The 25,626-nt window shown below is 37.0% G+C and overlaps 1 protein-coding gene across 6 annotated transcripts in view; it reads right to left on the reverse strand.

Annotated features, from left to right (window-relative positions):
* ANKIB1 (ankyrin repeat and IBR domain containing 1) overlaps positions 1 to 25,626 on the reverse strand; it is a 134,304-nt gene that overhangs the window by 38,681 nt on the left and 69,997 nt on the right. For 5 of the 6 annotated variants that reach the window (XM_036328216.1, XM_036328214.1, XM_036328213.1 and 2 more), the window contains exons 6-10: positions 20,125 to 20,333; positions 18,867 to 18,955; positions 11,023 to 11,167; positions 7,844 to 8,010; positions 2,611 to 2,699 (exon numbers count right to left, since the gene is read on the reverse strand). In XM_036328216.1, coding sequence (XP_036184109.1) covers positions 2,611 to 2,699; positions 7,844 to 8,010; positions 11,023 to 11,167; positions 18,867 to 18,955; positions 20,125 to 20,333 — 699 coding nt within the window. The remainder of the gene's footprint in view (positions 1 to 2,610; positions 2,700 to 7,843; positions 8,011 to 11,022; positions 11,168 to 18,866; positions 18,956 to 20,124; positions 20,334 to 25,626) is intronic. The other variant, XM_036328215.1, reaches the window with a different exon arrangement.

Consider the following 25,626-nt stretch of genomic DNA (forward strand, 5'->3'; position numbering starts at 1 on the left):
CTCGAATCCTCTTGGACATTCTGAAGTTGTCTCAGAAACAGCTTTCTTACCTAATGTTTCAATAGTCTCTAATCCATCATCCACACCTCTGCCCAAGTGATCTAAGTAAGCATCTTCAGTTACGTCTCCTATTCAAAACCCCTTCTTCTCTCCTTCAGTCTACCCTTCCCTGTCATCTATCTTGATAAAAATATCTCTGATAATGCCACTTCCCTACTTAAAAAAAATGCTTTCTATGGCTTCTGTTACTAGGATAAATTTGGCAAGAACCCTAGTAATATGGCAACACCTACTTTCTCAGTGTTTCGGGATAAAGCCAGACCTTCCAGGATTGCTTATAACCCACCCAGACACCTGATTCACATTTCTTTTTTTTTTTTTTTTATTTTTATTGCTTAAAGTATTACAAAGGGTATTACATATGTGTCCATTTTATCCCCCCGCCCTAGACAGTCCCCTAGCCTGATTCACATTTCTGTCTGTGCAGTTTGATCCCTCAATGTGCCTTCCTTTGCACTGGCTGTACTGAATTGTCTGTAGTCCTGGACTATGCCACGCTGCTTCGCATTCCTCCTTCAGCCTATGCCTGGAATGCCCTTCCAATTCTGGTCTCTGTGAAGGGCATCTACCTGCTTTCAAGATGCAGCTTATGCATCAATTCTTTTATAAACTTTTTCTGATTCTCTCCTTGGAGATAACACAACTAACCTCCTTTTATCCCTCTCCCCATCCTCACAATGTATTGCAGGTACACTGTTCTCTCACAGCATTTATAATACTCTTTTTCCCTTAGTTTTGTATATAGCTGTCTCCATCTCTAAAATGTACATTTCAAAAATAAAAGTAAAATGAAATGTACATTTCAAGAGCGTAGAGGGCATCTTATTTCTGTATTCTAACAAAGTAGCAGAAAAAAATGTTAAATAAACAATGAAGATACCATTCAAAAGTTAACAAGTTTCTCCTAAGTTTTCTGAGCTGCAGGCAACTTCTACTACATCTTTGACATATGTCCTGAAAGTACAAGTTCAAAATGTCCACAGCAAAACTCGTTATTTTCCCCTAAATGTAACTCCCTTATTTCAAGTTCCTAAATTAACTAATGGTATCATGATCCACCATCTGATCCAAAGTAAAAATTCACTGCCCAGCCGAAACCGGTTTGGCTCAGTGGATAGAGCGTCGGCCTGCGGACTGAAAGGTCCCAGGTTCGATTCCGGTCAAGGGCATGTACCTGGGTTGCGGGCATATTCCCAGTAGGGGATGTGCGGGAGGCAGCTGATCGATGTTTCTCTCTCATCGATGTTTCTAACTCTCTATCTCTCTCCCTTCCTCTCTGTAAAAAATCAATAAAATATATTAAAAAAAAAAAATTCACTGCCCTACTTCTGGTCTCTCTCCTTTAGTTTACTCTTCCTAGTTGTCTATCTTGATAAAAGTATTTCTGATAATGCCACATCTCTATTTAAAAAAATGTATTCTATGGCTTATTCTGTTATTAGGATAAATTCAGACAATTTGGCAAGAACCCTCACAATCTGGAAACACCCACCTTTCAAGCCTCATCTCTTGCAATCTTCTCCCATGGACCTTAACTTTAAGCTTCTTAGATATGTATAAAAAAATGTAGGTATGTGGACAATAGCAAGCCACCTCTAATAGAAACATAGATGTCAGAAGCAAGAAAAGAAAGCAAATCTAATTGTGTTGTCATGTTTAAAGGTGTTGTAGGTAATGGTACTAATCTATTTATAGAACTCATACACTCTTGGAAGGACAACATCATTTTTAACATGTACTTTGCTCATTAATAAGTGTAAATTACTGAGTAAATTCTTAGTCCTAATTTGCAGTTCCTCAAACTAACTCCATTATCTAAAAAGCAAAGAAAACCCCTCTAAATTAATTTTCATCTATATTAATTTCAAAGAAAATAGTTGTATAAAACACTTCAGAAGATAAAAGTTGTTATAAAACATATATATTTACTTGTTAAATGCAATAATTGCTATTAGGAAGGCTAATTCAAACCCATTCTATTTACCAGGCCTGTGCCCTGTGTCACTCAATAAAATGTGTTAATTTCCTCATTTGTAAAATGGGATTACTAATATTAATCTCACCAATTTCTGTGAGAATTGAGATAATGTATTTATAGAAGTCTCAATAAAAATCATTATTGACATGGCATTTAATAAGTCCACAGAAACACAGTAGCAAGGAATCTACTTGTCTTCTCCACTGGAAGCTTCCAGGGAAATAAGAAGCTTCCTCTCACTACAGATCATACATTTCTCCCCATAAAGTACAGAGTTAGTTAGCCTAACCCAGGATAACAGGGAAGGCTGTAGGAAGAGCCTTAACGAGACCCCTGTTTACCCTGCCTATCTTAGGTTGGAAAACAAGTCAGCTAGAAACATGGAACCTGCCTATGAGTCCCTCTTGCAAATTCTGTCATCTCCAAAAGGATGCTGATTAGAGGGGTGATGTTAACAGGGGAACCCTAGCATGAACAAACTTGAAAACTTCTTAAATGAAGAACTATGACCACATTATCTTTTGTATGCAATCAGAAAATATGTAGCATAGCTATCTAAAAATTCAGCTTACGTTCTTCTGGTTTCATTTCAGTTATCTTTTGTAGCCAATTTTTCCATGTTTGGCAGTCACAAGGCTCATGTGCTTCACCAAGGCACTCCCTAAAAAGGAAAACATAGAAATGGCAATTTACAAAATATTCTTCATCAACATCAGGTAAAAGAATAGGTGGAAAGTAACTCTTCCAATTTTGAAGTTGAGAAAACTGAGGCATGGAATTAGATATATTAGAATTCTTTTAGTACATATCAAAGTCAACTCTGCTGTCCTAAAATGTAAGGGATATCTGTAATAACTGTTAATTTTAAATTGGCACGAATACTACCATTCACTAGTGCTAGAAATATTCCACAGAACTAGGAACAGTGTTTCCATATGGTGCTTGAGAATGTATGTAGATATACAGAATCTGTATTCCTCATGATTCATTTACAAAACAAAAATTAAGGTATAGAATAGCCTTATATATCTGCAGTACCTAAAACAAAACAAATGAAGTCAGTGAAATAAATTATTTCCATTAAGTTTAAGATTTTCACCCCCTGGAAATTAATTAGAGTATTCAATATTTTTCCCCCTAGTAGAATCAATACCAGTATGACTAGCTCTGCTCTTACAACAATTTCTAACAGGACCCAGAAAATAATCACAGGGGTCTGAAAATATAAATGCTACTTCTTCAAAAGTCCACAACTATTTATCACTATGCTTGATTCTCTGAAGTTGTGCTGCATTAGACAGTAGCAGCTGGTTTCCTTTTCTAGAGCCTCACAGGACAGACCTGCTACTTCCTCAGGTGCTAGCCCGAGCAGTGGGATCTCTTCTGGATGCTATAACTGATTGGCACAGTTTCCACTAGTTCTCAATGCAATGCTAAGAGTGGGTATAAAAAGGAGAAGCTAGAGCAAGGGCCACAAATTAGAGAGAGCTAGAGGCTGCCACTTAATACTATTATAGATCTTTGAAAACGAAGGCATCTGAAAAATAAGGCTGAACTTCTTCAAGTCTGGTAATAACAATGCTACTGACTGATAGGTGACTGATGATCTGGATTATCAGTGTGTAGGAAGTGAGGTTCTTCTGAGAGAAGTAATGAAGATACTGGAATATTCTCAGGTACTTGAAACCTAAATTCCTGAAGAAAGTTTTAATCAAAACACCAATGATTGATGACAAGTATTCTGACAGACCTGGTACCTATTGTTGAGACTGCACCTCAAAATGTCACTAAAAACAAGTGAATGGGAAGGGGAATTTTGGCACACAGTCCACTGAAATTAATACAGTGGGTTCATTTAGGGGAAAAAGTGCCTGGTAAGAAATTATAAAGAAAAAAAATTGTTGTCTAATCTAAAATTCTTAACCCTATCCAAATATGAAGGTTAACTAATTTCAAGAGACCAAGGGATGGTTCTTTCCTTGAAAATGTGTCAACACGCACAACCATTGGCAGAAAAATAAAAAAAGGCGGAAAGTGAAAATGGCATTCAGCGTTGGTCTTGCAGCAGGCCACTGTATAAGCAGCATGCACTGGAGCAGAGGGAGTGGCGCTGCTTTTACTACATGTTGGTGGTGTTTTATGTGGTACTTGGTATGATTTGATAGGTTATATTTTGGGTCTGGGTACACTCAAAATTTTTCCATGTAAAAGAATCGTCACTGCATTTTCACTTTATGTCATTCCACTTATTACACTTACGAAAGGTTTCATAGGAACACTTTAGGGTAGTGGGATAAACCTGTATTTATATGGGTATGCTACTTTATATAGAAGATATGATATTTAAACACGGTCTTATGATTGATCTCTACCAAATACATAAATAGCATCCTGTTTTCATTCCTGGCCTAGAAAAAATGGGGAATATTCTGTTAGCTGGAAAAACTCTGATACTTAAATAGCTGAATACTGCCAGTCTGGGGAAATCTTTTTTTCCCAGAACCAGAGCTATTAAGGTAAGGGTCTGAGACTCTGATTTTGCAAGAAAGGATGAGACTCAACTATTAGGTCCACAAACAAGGACAGCCTCATTTATTTTGCCCAATGGACTTTCTCTCTCTCTCTTTTTTAAATATTGTTACCTCTGTTTATTTTATGTATGTATTTATTTTCCATTGATTTTTAAAAAATATATTTTATTGATTTTTTACAGAGAGGAAGGGAGAGGGATAGAGAGTTAGAAACATCGATCAGCTGCCTCCTGCACACCTCCTACTGGGGATGTGCCCACAACCAAGTACATGCCCTTGACCGGAATCAAACCTGGGACCTTTCAGTCCGCAGGCTGACGCTTTATCCATTGAGCCAAACCGCTTAGGGCTCCACTGATTTTTTATTTTTTTACATCTTTCTTTAATATGTATTTTTATTGATTTCAGGGAGGAAGGGAGAGGGAGAGAGAGATAAAAACATCAATGATGAGAGTGAATCATTAATCAGCTGCCTCCTGCACGTCTCCTACTGGGGATCAGGCCCGCAACCTTGGCATGTGCCCTTGACTGGAATTGAACCCGGGACCCTTCAGTCCACAGGCAGACGCTCTATCCACTGAGCCAAACCAGCCAGGGCACCCAGTGGACTCGTAAATCAAGAGTCCCTTTGTCTGTCGATGGAGAAGGAGATGAAGCATGAAAATGTTGCTTTAATTCAATCAAGATTCATGACCCTAACAAGAGAGCATGCAGTATTAAAATCCTTATCCTGGGTATTGGAGGAAACCAGAATGAACTATACAATTTTAGTGCCAAGATATTCACATTCCAAGTTTTCCCAAGTACTTAACAGTTCTGCATGGTGCCCCCGAGACTCACTAGAAAGTTAAGAGGACTAGAAACCCGATACTGTGACCTCACCAGGTGTATCACTGTGATTCAAACCTTCCTATCAGGTGTTCAAATTTGTTTCCTGGTGGTGGTGACACCATTTTTAAAGCTTCTTTGCATAGGTTCAGTAAATAAATGCTCCAAAGCTACATGATATATTAAAAACCTCACCATTTTATTACTTAGAATATTCATGCCAGTCAATTTCAGTGAATAACTTTAAAATAGGTTTGACTTGCACGGATTTAGAAGAGATGAATTCTAAGTAAGTTTCTCAGTTTCCAACGGATATATTTGTGATTAAAAGAACCAGGAGACATTCAGAGTTGACAAAATAGAGAAATGACCACTATACCAGGGTAATTTTGAATTTTTCTCCTCACAGATTAAGATTTTGGTGATCAAGAAGTATTTATGATAACAAATCTTTAAGGAGTTAACTCAGAGAAAAAAAGACTTTGTGTCAGTCCAGAGGGCAAAGTAGTAGCATGTTCTACTTAATAAAAAGAAAAACAGAGGGCAGTCACTGGTTCAAGTGAGATTCCATTCAGGTTTTGATGGGATAACATTGTCAAGATGAGACAAATTTGCAGTTATACAGGCTTGGGGAGAGAGCGTTCTGGATTGAGTTATAAAGGGTACAGAATTGGTTGGTGAACAATTTATAATAGAAAAGGCTATCCTTTGGTGGGAAGGGAAATAAATGCCTACTCCTACCTTCCCTCCTAACAATGAATACATTCAGTTCTACTCAGGCAGACATCTCTTGGGAGTGACTCTCAACTGACTCTGTCACATGCTGTTCTTAAAAAGAAGAAATTATTATTGCCATTTCTTGTGGTTTTTGTAATCATCTTTAAAGAGTATTTCTGAGCTTTTTGGGGAAAGAAAGAAGCAAACCTAGAATCACATGCCTTTATTTTATAAAGATCTCTCTTGCAAAGCTTCCTTTTGCATGCAGCAGATTTTTTTCTCTCTTTAAGACATTACAGAAGAGCAGAATTCTACTCAGAATTTATTTAAAATTTTTTTTGAAATTTCTGATTACAGGAAAAGCTCTACTATAGGAATAAGAACAGGAAGTGATAAAATTTTTGGTGGCCAAGAAGTATTTGTTCCAATAAAACTTTATTTTCAAAAATTGGTGTGGGTAACTGTTTGTAGCACCTGACCTAGAGTTTATGCTATATATAGGTTGACAGGTGAATAAATATTTTTAGCTAATGACAATGATGCTGAGGGTAAGAAACAGATCTTTCAGGATAGGAATATTTTATTACTATGCCTTTTTATTATCTAGCAAGTCTATAATTTAATTTTGGTTCTAATAAGTAGATAAGTAAAGAGTATTATATTCATCTAAAGTATATCCTTGCATATGTGATAAATCTACAAATGAGCAAAAAAGAAAAAATACTACTTATTTTCTTGATCATTTAATTAAATAAAAGTTAATTATCATTGAATCTACTCTGAATAAAGTTAGAATACTGATGTCAGGCAAACATAGTTACATACCACCCATTATTGATTTATCATCAGTTTATACTTATTGAGTACTTATCAGGCACTGGAAATTAAAGACATACAAAGTAGTTCCTAAGTAGGTCTCTGCATTAGAATCATCTAAGAGCTTTTTGGATCCCTCCTCCAAAATCTACTAAATCAAAACATGACTTGCTAGGCTTGGGATGACAATTTGGAAAAGTTGTCAGTAATTCTGGGCATCCCTAGTTAAGAATCACTGCTAGAGATTTTTTGTTTGTTTGTTAATTCTTTCCTGGGGATATTTTTTCCACTGCTTTTCAGAGAGAGCAGAAGGGAAGAAGGGAGAGAAAGAGAGACAGAGAGAGAGAGAAAGATAAACATCAATGTGAGAGAGCACATGCCCTGACTGGGGGAGGGGAGCGAACCTACAACCCAGGTATGTGCCCTTCACTGGGAATAAAACCCAAGACCCTTGGGTGCGTAAGCCAATGCTCTAACCACTTGGCATACTGACCAGGGCTGGAGACTTTTATTTTAAGGAACAGAGTGAAACTCTAAACATTTTCTAATCTGTGGTCAGCAATCTGATATTAGTGCATAGGCTCTGAAACCAAATGGAGCTGGGCTCTAATCCCATTTCTGCCATTTCTTAGCTGCATAATCCCGGGCAACTTCTCTGAGCTGGAGTTTCTTTATCTGTAAAATGGATATAATAACAGCACTCAACTCGTAGCAAAGACAGGAGAACTCAATATGTCAAAATATTTGGCACAGTACTCAGCACATATCAAGCACACAATAAATGTATATGCAATATACTTAATTAATAAGAATAATACCAAACAGTAAAATTTAAAAGCCTGATTGAAGGTACAAATTCTTTAAGAACTATTAGGAAGGTGCCTAGGCTAATTCCAACTTGTCTTGTACTGACCAGCAGAAGAGGTGTCCTTTTCCACAGTCCACAGCAGGAGCTCTGAGCAAGGGGAAGCTGAGTGTATCAGACCCAGATGTATTTGAGCCTTGTTTTGTTAGTCTGACTGCTCTTTCACAGCCTGGAGTAGGACACCATTTAATGGCAGGATTATTTTCAACAAAGGCCTGTTTAAACAGTAATAACAAAACACAACAAAAAATATTTTAACTAAATTTTAATATAGAATGTGTTCCTATGTTAATTTACTTTAAAGCAAAAAAAAAAAGAAAAAAAAAAAAAGCGAACTAATACAAAGTAGTCAGTCTCAAAATATAACTCAAATAATACCAGAAAGTACGAAACAACTTTTTTTTTTAAGTATAACTGACACACACTATTACATTAGTTTCAGATGTACAGCACAGTGATTGGATATCTGTGATCACCACCACAATTCTAGTAACCTTCTGTCATCATACAAAGTCATTACAATATTATTGACTATATTCCCTATGCTGTACACTACATCTCTCTGACTTAATTATTTTATAATTGGAAATGTGTACCTCTTAGTGCCTTTCACATGTTTCACCCATGCCCCCCAATCCTTTCCCCTCTGGTAACCATCAGTTTGTTTTCTGTATATATGAGTTTGTAACTCTTGTTTTGCTTGTTATTTTGTTTTGACCTTGAGATTCCACATATAAGTGAAATCATGAAACAATTTAGTAAGAAGGAAAGAAGTGGCAATTACCCAGTAATGACATGATTTCTCAAATTTACATTTTCTTTTATATAAACTTATATAAGTTTCTTTAAATAACCAAGATGATGATGATAAAATAAAAATGCAATTATTCACAGAAAATGTGCAATTTAGAAATGTTTTCTCATACAGTATGCCACTTTTCTGATGAACTTAATTATAAACAGAATCTTACATGTGATTATTAGTTGCATTAGAATACTAAATATCTAAATGGCATCCTAATAATACATAAAAATCAATATTGTGATGCTTTCTATCTAAAGAAACAGTAGAACTTTTTAAAAAGTCTACACATTAGGGTTTAGAACCCCCAAAATCTGCACAAGGCATTTAAGATGAACTTTTAAATCATAAAAGAAAATTTGTAATTTGCATATATTTCTGAATAACTCCTTAATAAATATATAGAAAAAGATGTAATAAACAATATAATTCATTACATGAACTATTATTTGAAACTAAAAGACAACCCCATATATTTCTAAGTTGATAATTTTTATTTCTAAATATTTATATTTAGGAGTATAAAATACTAGAGGACCAGTGCACAAAATTCATGCAGGGGGTCGGGGGGAGAACGGCGGTCCCTCAGCCCAACCTGCACCCTCTCCAATTCGGGAGCCCTCAAGGGATGTCCAACTGCCAGCTGGATATCCCTCTCACAATCCGGGACCTCTGGCTCCTAACCGCTCAAGTGCCTGCCCTAACCACTCTGCCTGCCTGATCCCCCTAACTGCCCTCCCCTGCCGGCCTGATCCCCCTAACTGCTCTCCCCTGCCAGCCTGGTCGCCCCTATTACCCTTTTAAAAAAAAATCTTATCCCCTTCACACACAATCTGACTGCCTTATTGGCTTCTCCCTCTCATACAATTTTTCTCTCCTTTAAGTGACACTTTTTCCTACTGACTCATCATTTATAAACTTTCCTTTCCTCCTTATTTCCTACTTCTGTTCCATCTTCTTCCCATCTTTCTTCTACCCTCCCTCCCCACATTCCTTCTTTCCTTTATCTTTTTTACACCTGCCCTCACTTCCCTTTTCCTTCCTTCCCATCTTAATTTTTTTCTTCACTTCCTTGGACCTGCTTTGCTCCCTCCTCCATTTCTTCCTTCTTCTCATTCTCCTTTTAAGCTCTACCGGCTCCCCTTTAAAACTTTTCTTCCCTCCCTCTTGCTCTCTCATCCTACCTTTCCCATACATTCTTCTCTACTTACTTCCATTGTTAATGTCTATCTATCTACTTGCATAATTATTCACTATCGTTTTATTTTTTTTCATTTTTGACTCCTACTTTTAAAATCTGTCCCCAGTACACAACTATACTTGATTTTCATTATAGCTCCTACAGTTCACTTATTCATCCTCTTTCCTTCTTTAAATCTATTCTCTACTGACTCCTTTATAAAGTTCTTCCCTCCCTCCTTTCCTTCTTAAAGCTTTCGTTCATAGGGGTGTTAACCCCCAGACCAGGACTCAGTCCCCGCCAGGTGTTCGCCGCACCCCCTTCCCCAACCTCCCCACCGTTGTCCTGCTCCCATTCCCTGCCCAGGACCCCTGGCCCAGTGAGGGAGGCCGAGGCCTGCACAGCCCGGGTGCTGCTGCTGCTGCGAAGCAAGAGCGCTTCCACTCAGAAGGCCTCAGACCATCCACCACTCCGTCCCGGACCTGTGGACGCCTCCCTGCCAACGGCCCACGCTGGGGGCCACCGCCCTGGCCCTCCTGTGTTGGGCAGGGCTCCTGCCCTGCCCCTCGCCGGGTGCACCTGCTCCCGCCCTTGCTGCGGTTGCCAACCCCTCCTGTGTGCAGCCCTGAATTTCCTCCCCTTTTCCATTCCTGTGTCTTTTTCTTGTTCCCTTTCTGTATTTCTGTTTCTCCTCTCGACCTGTCTGCATGCAGGCCTGCCTTCTTCTCCCTCTCCTTTCTTATCCCTGCCTATTGTATCCTATCCTACCCTACCCTGGGCCTTGCAGCTGCCTGAGCAGAGGGTGGGGATGTAGCCTGCTGATCTGGTTGTGACGTTATGGTATAACAGATAATTTGTATATTTCTTTATTAGTAGTATAGATAATGTCTTTTGGAAAACTTAAAGTACTACTATCTACTTTGAACATTATCTTGATCAATAAGTTATAAAAGTACAACAGGCAAATCCGTATATAGTTCTGAGCAATAGTTTTATTTCTTTTAATAAATGACTATTTTAGCTTTTCACTTTTACTTCTTTCATGATCATTAAATAATGCTTTAGCTTAAAACTTCAATTAATGCTGCCATTCCTTTATGCAATTTTTGAGACAAAAGTAAATTTCATTTCCTTTATGCAATTTTCATGATTTTTCAAAAATAAAACAAAAATATTAAATGAAATCTGTTGTATAGTTTTCATAAAATTAAAATTATGGGATTGGACTGAGAATTTCCAGCATACCTTAATATCAAACTGTAGGTATCGTTTGTCCATCTCCTTAGAAACTATACTTTCTATGATATCCACAGGAACAAGTTGGAAGCAATCATATGCAGGGCAGAAAATATTATGGGCTTCACCTTCTTGAATTTTCAGATTCAAAAACCTATTAAAATGATCAATTGATAGAAAATGGGCAAAGATAAAATTTATTTACACAGTCTAAGATTTTATCTTTTTGCTGAATTATCTGCTACAATATAATTAAAATAACACCAGTGGACTAAGTGTGGAATATCAGGTATAACACACTGATTCATATAAATCACAGTCCACACTCACTACCTGCCCAACCATTCATTATTTATATGAATATACATACACGTATATATTTATGTTTTACATATTTTTACATGTTCCTATTCCACTTCATCCTTTAAAAATTTAAAACAATACATTTGTTAACATTAAAAATTCAGAAATAAGTGGTTTAGAAAGGTCATATTCAATTCTCAATATTCTACACCTTTAAACAAAAAGGAGCACTGGTACAGAATTAAACCATGCATAACTTAAGAGATTTTGGGATGGTACTTAAATGTAGCATGCCTTTTTGAAGAATAGGTTTTCTGCTTATATTTCATCTGGACAAATATTAAAATGGATTTCATTTCCTATTCCAGTTACACTAGTTGAGGTAGTAGGGAAAAGGCACCCTGGAAAGTGGCAGGAATCTAGCACAAGGTGAATTAAGTGGTTAAGAACAGGATTTTGAATTAGAGAATTCCAGGCTTACCACTAACAAGTTATATAATCTTCAGTTTTATTATCTATAAAATGGAGATAAAAATATACACGTCTCAGGGTTGTTATACAGGTTATAAGATATAATGTATGTAGCCGAAACCGGTTTGGCTCAGTGGATAGAGCGTCGGCCTGCGGACTGAAGGGTCCCAGGTTCGATTCCGGTCAGGGGCATGTGCCTGGGTTGCGGGCACATCCCCAGTGGGAGATGGGCAGGAGGCAGCTGATCGATGTTTCTCTCGCATCGATGTTTCTAACTCTCTATCTCTCTCCCTTCCTCTCTGTAAAAAATCAATAAAATATATTTAAAAAAAAAAAAGATATAATGTATGTAAAATATTTGCATGGTGCCTTGTACAGAATAAGAATTTATAAATTTTAGCAAAGTTTTATTGTTATTATTATTAATGTTGCCCTACAGAAACAAAAAATTTTTGAAGTGTATATTTAACATTTAAACCTAGAGAAAATAAATGGAAAACAGGAAATTAAATCATCATTTTCTAGTCATCACCATCAACAATAGCTCATTATTCCACTGCCTAGAGCAGTGGTTCTCAACCTTCTGACCCTTTAAATACAGTTCCTCATGTTGTGACCCAAACATAAAATTATTTTCATTGCTACTTCGTAACTGTAATGTTGCTACTATTATGAATTGTAATGTAAATATCTGATATGCAGGATGGTCTTAGGCGACCCCTGTGAAAGGATCGTTCAACCACCAAAGGGGTCGTGACCCACAGGTTGAGAACCGCTGGCCTAGAGTATATTTTCCCTTTAGTTCTGTCTCTTAATTCCACTGCACTTAAAGTATCAAGCTTACTAATAAGACTTGTCACATCTGCTCCCTTTGTTTCATCTCTCACCCTTAGCACAACAGCATACTCAAGTTTTCCCCATCCTTAAAACCTTTCTCAGTCAAATGACTCTTTTTTTAGTTCTACTTTGCTTTCCTATCAAAGTTTCTTGGCAAAATAGTTTATAATGACTTGCCATGCCTTCCTCAAGTCCATATTCAGTTCTAAGCCGGTAACACTCTAGCTTCTATCACCTTTTCATTGAGTAACCGGTCACAACATGGCCATTAAGATTACTCATTAGCTCAATCTACTCAAGACTTCTGAGTTTTTATTTGCTTTCACTTCTCTAGAGCATTAGACACTGTTAACAGTTCATTCTTTCAGATTCTCTCTGGGTCCCAGAACTTTTTAACATTTTCTTAGCATTCTTCTTACTTTTAGCTGCTTCTTGTCCATCTTTTTCACTAGTGCATTTTACTCTCCTGTTCACTTATATTTTACTGCTCCCTAAGATTTTCACACCAAACTCGTCCCTTCCCAATTCCATACAATCTTCCTGGATGATCTAAATACCCCTGTCACAACCCTGGCCAGTTTGGCTCAGTGGATAGAGCGTCGGCCTGTAGACCGAAGGGTCCCGGATTCGATTCCAGTCAAGGGCATGTACCTTGGTTGCGGGCATATCCCCAGTGGGGGGTATGCAGGAGGCAGCTGATCGATGTTCCTCTCTCATCAATGTTTCTAACTCTCTATCCCTCTCCTTTCCTCGCTGTAAAATATCAATAAAATATATTAAAATAAATAAATAAATACATAAATACCCCTATCATAAACTACCACTTACATGCTAATGAAATTTAAAACCCATATCTCCCTTAATTATAGGTCTTGATTACACACATTTTTGTTCAAATATCCCATAGGCATTTTAATTCAGCATCTTTAAAATCTCCCCCCTTTTTCAATGTTTTAAAACTACACAGGCTCCATAAAAGTCTGATATATTCCAATAGGAGAACATTCTGCAAATTAGTTACCAGTTAAAAATTATTTGTATTACTGTGTCAAGAAAAATAATTTGGCAGAAGGATGGATAAAGAATTCAGGGGAAAATGTTACAGAGCAAGCCATTCTCTTAAGTGTGATATGTAGACCTATGAGGGTTCCTGAGGCTTCCCAGGGGGTTTATGAGGTTAAAACTATTTTCAAAATATTAAGCCTTCATTTGGTTTTTTGGTTAAAACTGCTGGTGCTTTAGCATGAATCATGGCAGTGGCCCTAAAATTATACTAGTAGACTGCATTCTTCATTGCTCTATATTCAAAGTTAAAAAACAAACAAATGCCAGTTTCATTTAAGAATACCCTTGATGGAGTAATAAAAATTATTAATTATTGATCAAGTATTAATGAAATGGGAAGTAAGTACAATACAATGAACTTCTGCTGCACACTAAACAAAGCATGATGGTTATCTCAAGGAAAACGCACAGGCTCTTGTTCAAATACAAGCAGCCTCACTTGCTTTTATCATGGAACACCTTTTTTTTTCAAAGAGTGACTGCAAACAATGATTATTCAGACTAGGTTAAATGGTAGACTACTTTTAAAAATGAATGAAATAAACCTGGCATGTCAAGGAAAAAAGTTGGGGGTATTTATTGCCAATGACAAAATTCAAGCCTTCAGATAAAACTTAGAATTTTAAAAGATTCTTATCTGTTTGACAGCTTCCCAGTATCAGAAACTTTCCTGATGAGACTGGTAATGATATTAATTAATGTGACTTTTTACTATATTTGTGTGTAGTGAAATATGTTAACATTGGAAGATCTAAACAATCCAGTGAACCAATATTTTCCAACTGATGTTACAAAACCAGATAAGAGTAAAAGAGCTATTAAAAGTGCAACACAGACCCAGGGATTTTAATGTAAGAGTAAAAAAAGTCCATTAGTATGGTTTTAAATTTTACATTGCAATTAACCATTAAGAAAATACTATTTATTGAGTTTTGATGTATATCAAAAGAATATCCAAACCTATCTGAATATACCTCTCTTTTCCATCTACACATGTGTGAGGACAGATTTCTTTATAAACATTGACCAAAACAATAAATTATAACATACTGAATGCATAAGTAGATATAAGAATTTGCAAAAAAGCAAAACATACCACTCTTCTAATTTATTAATGGAGGTAAATTATTGTTCATAGTAAATATTATGTTAACATACAATGCGTTTATTATCAAAGTGAATAAACAAATCTTAATTTTTTCAGTGTTAATTTTTAATATAGTATATAGATGATAGATATCACCCATATAAACAGAAGCTCTTTGGACTCCTCAAGAATTTCTAAGAGTCTAAAGGGATCTTGAAACTAAAAGTTAGAAAAGTGCTAATTGCAGAGTTCCCTTTTCACACAACAGGAATCTCTTCATTTTAATTATGAATAGGTTCCCTGGAAAGTTGGATATAATTTATCTTATACAGTCATATGTAACTTAACAAGGGGATACACAGTCTGAGAAATGCATCATTAGGTGATTTCACCCTTGTGAGAACATCATAGAGAGTGCACTTACACAAACCTAGACTGTATAGCCTACTACACACCTGGGTTATATGGTATATAGTCTACTGCTCCTAGGCTTCAGAATGTTACTGCACTGTATACTACAGGCAATTGCAACACGATGGTACATATTTATATATCTAAAAATAGAAAGGTGCATTAAAAATACGGTATAAAAGATAAAGTTGTGCACCTGTGTGTGCATGCATTGGGGGATATTGGGAGGGCTGTGGAGGGAGGTACCTTTGGAGAATGGACATCAGGAGGTAGGAGAGGTGAGGGGTGGAGAAGGAAGAGAAGGGGAAAGTGAGAGTGGAGATATAAAGAAACCCAGAGAGATAAAGCTTGAGATGAGAAATAACAAAAGGGAGAAGAAGAGAGGAGTGGATGGAGGAAAAGGACTGGGAGGAAAGAGAGAAAGAGAAATGGAGGGAAGGGAAATGAGTATTTTTGTGTGTGATGTGCAACTGCACACATGTGTGGACACAGCAGTAGACAGCATGCTGAGCCTCCTCATTTATTTAAATCACCCAGAGCTAGCAGTAAATTTGGTATTGTAGTTGGGTCCAGCCATTCCTTTCAACATTGCAAACAAACTTTTTTCTAATAATTCATTATAATTTTATGGGACCACCTTCATACATATGGTTCTTCACTGATCAAAACGTAGTTATGCGGCATGTGGCTATAGTACTCTGGTTAGAGTGCATAGCTTACTTAGATACAGTACTATATGATGTTTTAAATTGCATGTATTCTAATGCATCAGAACCAGTTTAATTACCTCTGGGGATCATAATGACAGAAGTCAGGGTCATTTATCTGAGAGCCATGCTGTTAATCCTCATCAAAATACAATTTCCCACTAAATTTATAAGCAAAACATGAAGCTGATGAAATGTTAAAGAAAGAAATCTGAGGCAAACTTTACTTATACATCAGCTTCACAGATTATATTTCTCTGCTTATTACCAAACTTAGGAAAATGATAAGTAACATTTATTGAGTGGCCCTGTTCTAAGCATATAAACTAATAAAAGGGTAATATGCTAATTAGGTCAGATGTCTTCCAGACATCCATCCAGACAAAGCCACAGTGGCTGCGAGGCCTAGGGCTCACGCCAGCCATGGACTCAGGCAGCCATGAGCTCTGGCGGCTGCAAGGCCTGGGGCTCAGGCCTCACAGCCGCTGTGGCTGGCAGTGTTAGCAACAGCAGGGTGATGGGGGCGGTGCCTTCTCCTGATCAGCCCAGTCGCCTCCCACAGAGGGAGGCTAGACTGGGGCTTAGGCCTGCTCCCCGTGGACATCCCCTGAGGGCTCCCAGACTATGAGAGGGGGTAGGCCGGGCTGAGGGACCCCCCCCCCCAAGTGCACAAATTTTCGTGCACCAGGCCTCTAGTTTTATATATATTAAGCCATTTAACAATAAACTGACAATAATTTATGAAGTCCTTACTATTATCACCATTTTATAGATTACAAAACTGAGGCACAGAGAGGTTACCAGTTAACTAAATCAACAATAAGTAGCAGGAATGATATTCTAGGGTGGGTAATACTAATTTCCCTTTCATTTAAGCTCTTGGCATAGGTGCTTCAAAGCATCTGGCTGGACTGTTAAGGAGGTAGGGAAGCATAAAATAAATTGAGAGGTTTTCAAACTATCTAAGGACTTTAACATTTTTTTTCCTTGATTTTTGGACAGAGGCATTTCTTTTTTATATGCCTACAAAATATGAAAAGGCTGCAGTTAATTTAAAAATGACTTTATTAACATATTAATCACCCAACCTGAAACCTGTTTTACTGGTGCTTGATTTGACAAGAACTACCTGGCACTCCTGTATAGGAGAATCCTAGGTAGGCTAATAAGATACCATAGAAAACAATAATTCGATCTTTCAAATTTAAATCTTACCATAAGCTTCTCAAGGGATAGTCTGGTGAGTATAGGAAATGGTTCCTGTTATAGGAGTTAGCTAAGACAGGCTGAGGAAGTCGAAAAAATATCAAGTAAATCCCTGGGAAGAGGAGAGGTTTCAGTTTTCACATAGAAACCAAGGTCAACAGTAGCAAACCTGGTAGAACCCAGATAATACTTCCTAATACAATACAATACTTTGGAATGTGAGCTCTGACCCTTGCCAATTAGTTTACCTGCATCAACTGTACTGATTTGATCCTACGTAATTAGACTGACTAGCCTACGTTTTAAAATAAACAACCTGAGAGCCTTATTCATTCTGACTTTCTTTTAAGCAGTATTTTTTCCTCCTCCAAACGAAATCTTGCTTCATACTCTGGTTTAGAAAACAGATAAGAAAATGACTCAAAATGAAGCCAGAGTGACAGAAATAAGATCAGTGTTACCTACAGATTGGAGGGAGGGGGTGGTGGTGGGAGGATAAGGAGGCAAAAAGAGAAAGGCAGGAGGGATTTCAAGGAGAAATGAGGTAACTTTTGGGGGTGATGGATATATTCATTATCTTGATTGTGGTAATGGTTTCATGGATACACACACATGCCAAAGCTAACAATATTATTTATTTTAAATATGTGGTTTATTACATGTCAATTACACCCCAATAAGTATTTGCTCATATTCTTGGCTTTCTTACCCAACATGGTATTTCCCCAGCTCTCTAAACTTGGTACCCAGCACTCCATGAAAAGGAGTAGTTTGAAAACTTCTGATTTTTAAGATTTCCTTAAATAATGACATGCTTCATTTAGGTCATGCTTCATTAGGTCAGCATATTTATGTGTCTCCAGAGAAAACATAGTATTATACTACTCATTATATTGATCTTCATTTTGTTTATAAACCTCTCTAGAAAAATACATTAGAGCAAAGTTAATGGATGTGGCAAATTATAAATCTTGGCAAGTTAATAGGAAGAAGAATAAACGTGAGAAGCAAAATAAGTTTTCCACTTGTAGTATATACCCAACCATGCCTAGCAGAAGCATTTAACTTTGAATTTTTTTTAAAATATATTTTATTGATTTTTTACAGAGAGGAAGGTAGAGGGATAGAGAGTTAGAAACATCGATGAGAGAGAAACATCGATCAGCTGCCTCCTGCACATCTCCTACTGGGGATGTGCCCGCAACCCAGGTACATGCCCTTGACCGGAATCGAACCCGGGACCCTTCAGTCCACAGGCCGACGCTCTATCCACTGAGTCAAACCGGTTTCGGCAACTTTGAATTTTTTAAAAAGGAATTTTAAACATCCATATTCTTATAGATTTTCAAGGTTATTTGAAAATTCAGAGAAAATTCGTTACAAAAATTCAGAGAAAGCATAAAAATAGATGCTTAAAAATTCTTGGGATATAAGAAATTGTTGATATTCAGGTGTAGGCTTGAGATGTACATGAGCTGTAATATAAATTCAAATACTAAGAAAACACATTTACATATACCTGCTTTGTCCCCTAAAGTACTTTACATTAAGCTAAAAATAACACTAATTGCTAAATTAAATAATTTCACAAAAGTAATAGATGGAAAAATGTTAAAATAAGGAAAATAAAATTCTTCCTTAGTAGTGAAGTGCAATAACTCTGTAACCAATAAAATAATCCATATAATTAAATATTAAAAGCAAAAAATTTTCTTTTTGTCAAATCAGAGTGCTATCATGCAGTAAGAAATATAATGCATACTCACGACTCCCAACATCCTCTACAGAAATCATGTCCACAGGGCATATCCACCGGGTCTTCAAATACAGAAATACTGCACATACAAATGTCACACTGGAGATGAAGAAGAGCAATGATTTAAACAAAGTCATATGTTGAAAAGAGTGCAATACATTCATCTGTCCATTAGTTTAAGGCAAAAATACTAATACAGTAATTATAAAAAGTTAAGTGTTCCAAAATTATAAGGTAAGTTAAAATTAGTGTGCCTACCTTTGATTGAATAACAAATACGCTTACCTCATTATAAATGATTGTGAGATTTACTCTTACACTCCAAATTTATATATTAAATTAATCAGTGACTACACACATTTGGAAAAGGAAGTACAAGAAAAAAATCATTACAATCTATTCAGGTCAAGATCAAATTGTCCATTTCAAAATTACTACTTCAATATCATGTCTTTTACCCTATATTCACCCCAGAAAATCTACAAAAACAGAGTAACTGTTTTTTCAATATAGCAACTCAGGATATTCAGAGTAGCAAGTCAAGGATTTCTACCCAAGGAACTCTGCTATAAAACTATGTAATTTCTAAACAATGACTTATTAGAAACAAACATTATAATGTTACAGATGTAAATTATAGAAGTAGGATTCTGTTTTCTAAGAAGGCCTAGATAAAACCTGGAATACTTTCATTTATCACAAATTTTGAGGGCTGACTCATTCAAGAAACTTTAAAAATTTCCTATAACAGTATACGAATGTTATGCCAGTGAAAAATGCAGACACAGGCAGTACTGTTTCTCAGTAACATTTTTATGGAAGTTTATCTAGATAACAAACTCCAGAAGCTTTACTAAAACAAACACATAATTATCAACATAGTATAAATGTTTTGAAGAAAATATAAAATATTTTTTCATATTTTTGGTGTAAAGTGCCTATCACAATCTCACCTTTTAATATTTCAGTATGGTGTGTTTAAAAACTTTAAGCAACTGGAGTTTTTAAGTGGAAATATAGTAGGTGGTTTTCCTACACTCTTCTATGTTTTTTGTTTTGAAATGAGTAAAGAAAACCTTTATTTTTCAGTCTGTAATTCAGAGATCAAAAAAATATTCTGTGATAAGAATTATTTACCACATCATGAAATAATGGAATCCTTTAAGAAGGGTATAGGATTCAATGACCAGAACATGATAGAGGGTCTATGAAACAATTAAAAAGGTAAACACAAAACTATGGGAAGTACACTGAATACAAAACCATACCAAACTGGTGTCCAGATCCCCAGGAGACAAACTTATTTCATCTGGAGAGGTAACGGAAGAGCGTGTAGTCCTTGGAGTTCTTGGAGAAGGGAGCGTGTCCCAGGCATTACACCCACTTGGTGGTGGAGTTGGCATTTGCACACCTGATCGTTGGCAGCAATTCTCTGGGTTAGACATCCAAGCTTCAAGTAATTTCTCCCTGTCCCAGTCTTTAAGAAAAATGGAATGATTATCTCTCAAAAACAAACAAAAAACACAGAAAATTATGGTGTTTTAAGAACTTCATAATAACAAAGGAAAGTGAGGATAAATTAAAAAGATATTTCCTGTGGCCATCCAAGGAAAAAAATACTTATATAAAGTAGTAATTGCAAATAGAATATTCAGGTATGCTAACTCATTAATATTTTTAAACAGAATTTAAACTTTTATAATCTACCATGGATTACAACCATGTCTACAATACAGTCAAAATTTCTAGTCATTTCTACTAATAATCAAAAGAAGTGGCTCACCTCTTTTGGAATTTACTAAATTCTTGTTGCAAGTTAGCTGTTTTACTCTTTCAAGAAAAATACCTAATTTTGCAATTAGCTTCACTGGTACCAAGTTGTAAAATTATTGCACAGCTCACTATAAACATGTCAAAAATGCTAACAATACTTAAAAATCATTTAATAAAAAGCTTAAAAGCAGAAGGAACTTCTGAAGGGATTATGGCTATAAATAAAGTTTTAGTGAGTTAGGTATAAATTCTGTAGTAAGTGAGCTCCAATCTGGCTTACCTAAAAAATATTATCTTCATACTTACTACAAACATTTAAAAAATAACCAAGTGAAGCATGTTATTATAAACACCAGAGCCATGAAATCCTAATCCTTTAAAATAATAAACTAATATATCCAATTATTTTGCTAGGTATTTTACACACATTATTTCATTTATTCTTCACAACAAACTTTTCAACCATTATTGAGGTGAAGAAACGAACACTCAGGGAAGTTATATAACCTACCCAGGCTCACAAAGATAGTGAGGAATTATTTAACTGATTTCTGTGACTCCAAAGTGCAGCACAATCAAGCGTAGGGTCAAGAGTGGTACAGACTCAATTATTTACTGTAGGCTCATTCTCTATAATTTTACAGTCAAAATATAAATTAGCTGTGGAAATTTTCTATATAAGATTGTTTTCAACCATGTTAAGTCAATGTATATGGTGGTTTAAACAGGATAATTATGACTCAGACATGCAATGAAGATAGAGGGAATGCATTTCTACCTGTATAAACCATATGTGCAAAGGCACAGAAGTATAACAAAGACAGATGTGCGGTTCTGTAAAATTATAGTATATCATGTGGTGGCCAGGGGAGACGAAAAATAACACTAGAAAAAGTGACTAGAGAACAAAGAGTAAGAAAAATCCAACAACTGAAAAATACTGCACATGAGTACAATTCAGGAAATGTTGCTAAATGGACCTCAGTGTTTTGATAGGTCTTACTTAAAAAGTTAAAATTACTTTTCTTAGGAGAGTATGATTACTTTCCAAAAGTCTCTATTATGTCACTTTAATAAAGGAAAAAAGAACTACTGTAATTCATACATAGAGATATGAAATATGGTAAACTTTAGTCTTATCTACTACAAATATTTTTCAGAAAAATTTCTGTTTGGATTCTATCACATCAGTTATGTAGCAAATACTTATTGAATGCCTTTTATGTGCCATGCATTGTGTCAGGCAGTAGAAATACAATGGAAGGAAAAACCAGGCACAATTCCTGCCTTCATGGAACTTATAGTTTAATAAGGAGAAAGACATTAAGGAAAATCAACACATTTAATAAACAATCATCAATGTCAGAAGAGACATGAAGGAGAGAGAGGTAGAGGATCCCAGTCAGGGAGGTCAGAGAAGGTGACTGGGAAAATGGCCTGGAGAGACAGCTGAAGGACAAGAATGATTTACCTAGGTAAAAGGTAGAGGGAAGACACACTGGACAGACGGTACACAGCATGTTCAAAGACTTTGTGGCAGGAGGGAAGGTGGAATCCTCATGAAATTAAAAAGGTCAATGTAGCCGAAGCATGGAGACTAGAGGGGAAGCACTGTGTGAGATGAGGCTGAAGAAATAGGGGCTGGCCATGCAGGACTTCATTTAATAACATTGTTATCATTAGTTTAGGAGTAAAAGTCAGTGAAAAGTTGGGCATGGGGTTAGGAAGGACAGGTTTTCATGAATACATCTGATAAGATCAGTTTGACTACAGTATGGAAACAAAGAAACAAATGAAGAAATTGGACAGGGCAAGAGTGGAGGGAAGGTTGGGCAGGCTATTGGGTAGTATAAGTGAAAGATGATGGCAGCTGGGGCTAGGTGGTTGGCTGTAAGTGTAGATGAAGATAAAGGCATAAGTTTACAATTTGAGAGGTGAAACTGATAATTTGGTGAAAACAGGATATTGAGTCTAAAGGAGAGGAAATGCCAAAGTTAGTGTCCAGGTTAACCCAGTCATTTCGTTGGTGCTGCCATCTGTGTAAACAGGGAATACCAGAGAATCAGGCAGAGGTGGAAGAGCATGATTTTTAGTTTTAGACATGATGAGTTTAAGATGTTTTTGAGATATCCTTAGATCTGTTTTGAGAATTTGTTTACTAGAGGCCTAGTGCACGAAATTTGTGCACTTGTGGGGTGGTGGTGGGGGGGGTGGTCCCTCAGCCCAGCCTACGTCCTCTCGCAGTGTGGGAGCCCTCAGGGGATGTTTGACTGACGGCTTAGGGCTTAGGCCTGCTCCCCAGCCATCAGTCGGACATCCTTAGCGCTGCCGCGGAGGCGGGCGAGGCTCCTGCCACCACTGCTGCACTCACCAGCCGTGAGCTCAGCTTCTGGCTGAGTGGCACTCCCTCTGTGGGAGCACACTGACCATCAGGAGGCAGCTCCTGTGTTGAGTGTCTGCCCTTGGTGGTCAGTGCGCGTCATAGCGCTGGTTGTTCCACCGAAACCGGCTCTCTGACATCCCCCGAGGGGTCCCAGATTGCGAGAGGTTGCAGGCCAGGTTGAGGGACCCCACCGGTGGAAGATTGGGGCTGGGGAGGGACATGGGAGGTTAACCAGCTGGGGAGGAACCGCGGGAGGGCTCCAGGGCATGTCCGGCCCATCTCAGTCCTGATCGCACGGACCCCAGCAGCTAACCTACTGGTCAGAGTGTCTGTCCCCTGGTGGTCAGTGCAAGCCATAGCGACTGGTCAACCGGTCAATTGTCTGCCCCCTAGTGGTCAGTGCATGTCATAGTGAACAGTTGTGTAGCCTTAGCATATCATTAGCATATTATACTTTTATTGATTGAATGGACAACTGGATAACCAGAACTTAGCATATTAGGCTCTTATTACATAGGATTTATTATTTTAAAATTACATTTATTGAGGTGACATCAGTTAATAAAATCATATAGGTTTTGAGTGTACAACTGTATAACACACCATCTGTATACTGCAATTTGTGCCCAACACCCTAAGCCAAATCTTCCATGCTTTTAAATAGGCAGTTATATATAAGAGTATGCGTGTATAAAAGAGGTCTAGTCCAGAGGGAGAAATCTATACCTATAGAAGCCTTGGGAGAAGATATCATTCTGCAAGAAGGGAGCAGAGAGAGAAGATGTGGACTACCAACATTTAATTGCCTATAAAAGATGATAAGACTCCAACAACAGAACTTAAAAAGGACTTCAATATAAATTTACTCTAGGCCCAAGCAAAATTAACCTTGGTCTCATATTTTGTAAATTATACTTATTTTCTCATTAGATAGTATTCCATTATATAAGCTACTTTTATTACTGAAGAAATGCTCAGAGAATGATCTTTTGTATTCTTAACAGAGTCCTCCTTAAAATTCAATTACTACTTAGCAAATACTGCCAAACATGTTTGTCTTCTGCTTAATCAAGATCAACTTCATTATGTTGGGAATAAATTTGACAATAGATAATATAATGTTCAAATCTATTTTCCTGTGTAAAGCTGAATGAATGTAACCAAGGTTATAATCTATGAATCTTCCAAACAGTTCAGCTCAATAGCCTGAAACAGAGCCTGTCCTGGTTTTGAGAGCAATTAGAGTAAATTGTAGTTCTGTCCACTGTCCACTTTATTCACTAACATCATTTATCTCTGTACTTCTTAATTACCAAATGCCACTGACATTACCTAAACAATATAGAAGAGCTGTCCAATCGAAACCTGCATTAGCCTTTGTTTGATGCCTTAACAGAGGAAAAGCATGAAACTCTATCAAAAAAGTTATCACAGAATAGACAAATTATAGGTAGGAAATTAGACATCACTTTATTAAAATTGATCTCTACTATGTGAAAGAAGTAATTTAGAGTGATACCAATGAAGTAAAAATGGAGTTGATCATTTATTTAATAATACTTGATGATATATGTAAGCAAATAGAGATGAAATGTTTCTTTTAATTATAATAAAATTACTTGTAAAGTTAACCTTAGATTGCCGGGGTTCAGCCTCAGTGGTCCAGGGGTTCCCAAAGGTGTGGACGGAGTCGGCGAAGAATGTTTTACACGGAGACAGCGTTCAGAACTCTCTAGCTCTCTCTAGTCTCTGTGGATCTTCCTGTGCCTGGCTGAGGCCACAGAGAAAGATCCCGAGGCAATCTGAGCCTTTATTTTCATAGTCAGAGGTAAACAAGGTAGTGGTTACCAAAGTTACACTGTTCTTGTGAGTTTCACTTGATTTTGTTCTTGTTGCACTTCCCTCAGCCCATTAGCTTCCCAGGTAAGATCTAGGGAGCGTCATAAGGTCAAGCCTAATTATGCTTAAGAGGACTGTGCCCTCTAAGCTGGGACTTGTTTGTGACTTGGCCAACAGGTCAGTCCGAGGCTTAACCCTATAGCTGCTCCCCACATTAGATTCTATATAGTATTGTAACTTATATTATGATACCTTATATTAACTTAAGTTGTGATACATTATATTATTTAGCTGAATTAGATACCTGGGGCAGAAATGGGTATGGTACACAAAAGTGCTACAGTATAGAACAGAAATGTTGCTTACAGTTAAGTGTGGCCATGTATCTGAATTCTGGCCAATGAAATATGTGCAAGCAGTGTCCTATGTCAGGAGTATTACAGGACTGGCTCAAAAATTTCCTACATTTATTTCTCCATGCTCTTTCCCCTTTCTGACTGTCTGGCTGGAATGGAAATAATTCCCAGAATAAACCTTAGATATCCACTTTGTATAAGATGGCAAAGTCTCAATCAATTAGGGTTCTTGAATAAATGTGTGAACAGAATCCCTTTCCCACTTCTAACCATAAAGAGAAATACTTTTGACATTTACATGACTAATAAATGTTTACTGTTTGAATTTACACTTTTCTTTCAACAGTTAGCCTACCCTAATACAACTGTTATGTCATGGCTCCCCACTAATGGACAGCTTCTACTTTTCTGCCAGATTT

The sequence above is a fragment of the Myotis myotis genome, unplaced genomic scaffold (genome assembly GCF_014108235.1).
Source record: "Myotis myotis isolate mMyoMyo1 unplaced genomic scaffold, mMyoMyo1.p scaffold_m19_p_11, whole genome shotgun sequence".
Taxonomy (NCBI): domain Eukaryota; kingdom Metazoa; phylum Chordata; class Mammalia; order Chiroptera; family Vespertilionidae; genus Myotis; species Myotis myotis.